The sequence below is a fragment of the Cynara cardunculus genome (assembly GCF_001531365.2).
Source record: "Cynara cardunculus var. scolymus isolate 2C chromosome LG 1, CcrdV1, whole genome shotgun sequence".
NCBI classification, from domain to species: domain Eukaryota; kingdom Viridiplantae; phylum Streptophyta; class Magnoliopsida; order Asterales; family Asteraceae; genus Cynara; species Cynara cardunculus.
Genome location: NC_037528.1, coordinates 15,023,460 through 15,027,169, shown reverse-complemented (window position 1 = coordinate 15,027,169; position 3,710 = coordinate 15,023,460). Strand labels below are relative to the sequence as shown.

Below are 3,710 nucleotides of genomic sequence, written 5' to 3'. Positions count from 1 at the left end.
CCCATCCCCATCCCCATCTCCCCATCCCCATCCCCTTCTTGCTTTTGACGGTGAAGCTTCGTCTCCAAGATCTTTTATTCTCCATCTCAAAGGCCCTGGTGAAGCTTTGTCCTCTCCCTCCTCTTCATCAAAGCACCACTGACATCGACACCGTTTCAGTCCCGATCAGGGTTTTGAGGGTGAGGGAGTCACAGTGGTGCGTTCCATTACGACTTGGAGTTTCTCAAGATATTAGTTGAACTGAGCAAGTTTTACATTAATTTTTTATCTCCAGTGGAGCCTTGGGCGTACTTCTATGCTTAATGTTGAAGGTTGCATCGATGAGATTCACATAGATTCTAATAATTTTGGCATTGAACCCATAAGTGCCTACAAATTATACCACATTTAAATTGGTCTTTTAACCATTTCTTTCCCGAGTTCACCCAAATGTCACTACTTTCGTAATATCTAGGCCGCAATATTAGCTAAGTTCTCAATATCAATCAAAAGACAAAAAACAAATCAAATTCAACCAATTTACCGTCTCAATTGCGGACTTGGCCGTCACTATTGCAAATTTGTGTTGAATTATATTTATTTTGTCTTTTGATTGATATTGTGGACCAGAATATTATGGAAGTGGTGACATTTAGATAAACTCAAAAAGAAATTGTTTAGGAGACTAATTTAAATGTGGAAAATAGTCATTTGAGTCAATTAATTTATGGGTGGAAGGATCCATTTAAAAATATTTATCTTAAACAGAAAATGAACAAGAACAAAATATTCTTGGGTTACACACTTTTAAAGCATAAGTTAGTGATAGTGATAGGGATGTAACTGGATGGAGTTATGTTAGAAAGTAGCAACCACAAAGACCAAAGAAAGAAAAAACGTTATTCCTAATTTATATTCTATCGAGCCAAAGCCCAAAATATATATTTAATATATGAGAATTTTGTTTTCCCAAAGAGACTACCAAACAATTAGCTTAACAGAAAATATTTTGATGACTTAAATATTTAATTTTATTTCTGAAAAAGTTGTTTTGCCAAAGAGACTAACGGGAAATACTGTTCCAAGATTATCTATCGTCTTCAACAGCTAATTACATGAACAAGGTCTCCCAAACTGGTATACGATGAACCTCCTGCTTCCACTGCCATTCGGCTCTTTCCTTTCATTTCTGCCACCTTTGCTCGAACCTCACTTTTGCTATCCATCACCTCCCTTATTCCCTTCTCAATCTCTTCACCCATCACCAATCTCTGATTCTTGTTTAACTGATTATAATCCAACGATATCTCCACTGCCAACCCCAATTCCTTCACCAATTGATGTGCATCTAACTGTTGCTCCGCGTATAATGGCCATGTCGCAATCGGAACTCCATACCAGATGCTCTCCAGTATGGAGTTCCACCCACAGTGAGATACGAACCCCCCGACTGCCACATGGCCCAGCACCGCCGTCTGCGGCACCCACCCAACCACTTTCCCCTTTCCGGCTGTACGATCCAGGAACCCATCTGGTAGGACTTCCTTGTAGTCTATGTACTCGCTTGGGAATCCTTTCCGGCCTTCCGGCGATGGTTCGCGCAGGGACCATATGAACCTGTATCCGCTTCTTTCTAAACCAATTGCTATTTGTTTCACTTGCTCCACATTGAAGCACCCCCTTGATCCAAAGCATAGAAGCAGGACCGACGACACTGGTTGACCATCCAACCATTGAAGTAGCTCGTTGTTTTGTGGAAGCGTTTCGGGTTTTAACATGGGACCGATCGTGTAGACGGGTGGTGTTTTATCGTCGTAGGAAAGGAGGGCATGGGGCTCTAATTCTCGAAACGTGTTTATGATTATACCCTTGGCTTCTCTGTATTTTCGGGTGTAGCGAAGAAACCTTTTGGACCATGAGTCCTTGTCGAAAAACACGAATGGCAAAACGCTTGGAGGAATCGGGTTTGCATAGCTCGGGATGGTTAACGGAGGTCCCGGCTCTGCCAATTCAGATATCTCCTGACCATGTTCGTCGTGTAGGGTCTGAAAATGAAACATGATCCCAAGAAAAGCTGCATTGGAGGTGAAGAAGGTGTAGGTAGGGATATCAAATTCATCGCCAACATCAATCATCGATGTACAGAACATGTCAACGATCAATGCACGGAGTCTAGGGCGAGCGGCCACAAGTTCCCTGACGATGGGCTTATGGTGCTCGATGACAGCATCGGCGAGGAAACCGGCACTTGGGCAATTTGGAAACGCATCAAGATCCACTTGAGGGAATTGGATGAATTTGAGCCGACTAGTTTCAGAAGAAGCTAGGGAGTTGGTGTAATTGGTGAGAAGGAGATCATTTGGGAGGTGCATTACAAGTACATTAATGGAAAGATGGTGAAATCGATCGGCCATGAGGGTGGCTAGCTGAACAAGGGAACCAGCATGTCCCATAAGTGGCGTTGGGATGAAAAAAACCTCTGATTTCTCCTTCGCCATAGCCACAGCCATAGCCATATCCGTATATGATGATAATATATATATATATATATATATATATATATATATATATATATATATATAATAAGTAAGACGGAATGTATGGAGGATGTGGTGCACGTTTTTGTAGTTGGGGGGTTAGTGTTAGTTTATATAAATGGAGAGAAAATGTGGAAAATGGAAAAGTTAGGAAAAAAATGAATTTGGATAATAATATTATTGAAAGCATATGGAAGGGTAAGACTAAGACAAAAGAAAGTGCAGAATATTAGGATTAATCCATAAAATATGATGTGTTCAAATATGGAGATAATGTGTTAAATATACTCTATATTTAGAATATATGTATTTTTCATAAAGAATATTAAAGTTAAATCAAATCTATACTATATTTTAAAGTATTTGATAAAAACTCTTAAAAATTATTTTTTTATACATGAAATATTGTATATTGATATATATTACATAAAATTCAAGATTACAAGTAATTGTGTATAAGTATAACTTATTAAAGCTTTATGTTTGAATTCGTGTAACTAACTGTAAATAAACATAATCAAATAGAGAATAAACATCTTATTTTAAAATATAAAATATCTAAAATATAATTAAGATAATTATCGAGTTCTAACAAAATAATTAATTATTATTGTAACAAGAAAATTATATTTGGTTTATATTATTAAACCAAATATAAATTACTTCGTTATTGAAACTAAATTAAATTATAATAAAAAAAGTAAATTAAAAATTATATAAAAAATAAAAAAATTTAAATAGTTAATTTGATACTAATATTAAAGTTTTGGAATTGACATCTAAAACTAACTATGAAACATTTATGATCAACACATACTCTAGACTGAGAGACATAATGGTCATTTTTATTTAGCCAATGATTAATATAAAAATACATGGTAAACAAGAATTTTCGGTCCGCCTATCACATTAAGACTTCTTACAATAGTCACACCTCTTGTCTTGATCAACACTTGCGCATAATTTTAGGTAAACATACCTTAAATTTTATTCGATAAATAAGTAACAGTGTTGAATTTTATTGATAAACATTTACCGGGTAAACATTTGGTAAAAGACCCCTTAAAGTATGATAAAAAATATATATAAGTTAAAAATAAAAATAAGTTATTTGATATAAAAAATGTATAATAGGTTGGAAACGAATTATAGATGACACTATTTTCGTGCCAAAAATAATGCAAACATTGGAGA

The 3,710-nt window shown here is 35.9% G+C and overlaps 1 protein-coding gene across 1 annotated transcript; it reads right to left on the bottom strand.

The window, feature by feature from the left end:
- Positions 1–907: 907 nt before the first annotated feature.
- On the bottom strand, positions 908–2,495 carry LOC112515747 (anthocyanidin 3-O-glucosyltransferase 2-like). The gene has a single exon (XM_025122698.1). The coding sequence runs from the start codon at positions 2,493–2,495 to the stop codon at positions 1,080–1,082; it is 1,416 nt and encodes a 471-aa protein (XP_024978466.1). The 3' UTR covers positions 908–1,079.
- Positions 2,496–3,710: the final 1,215 nt, after the last annotated feature.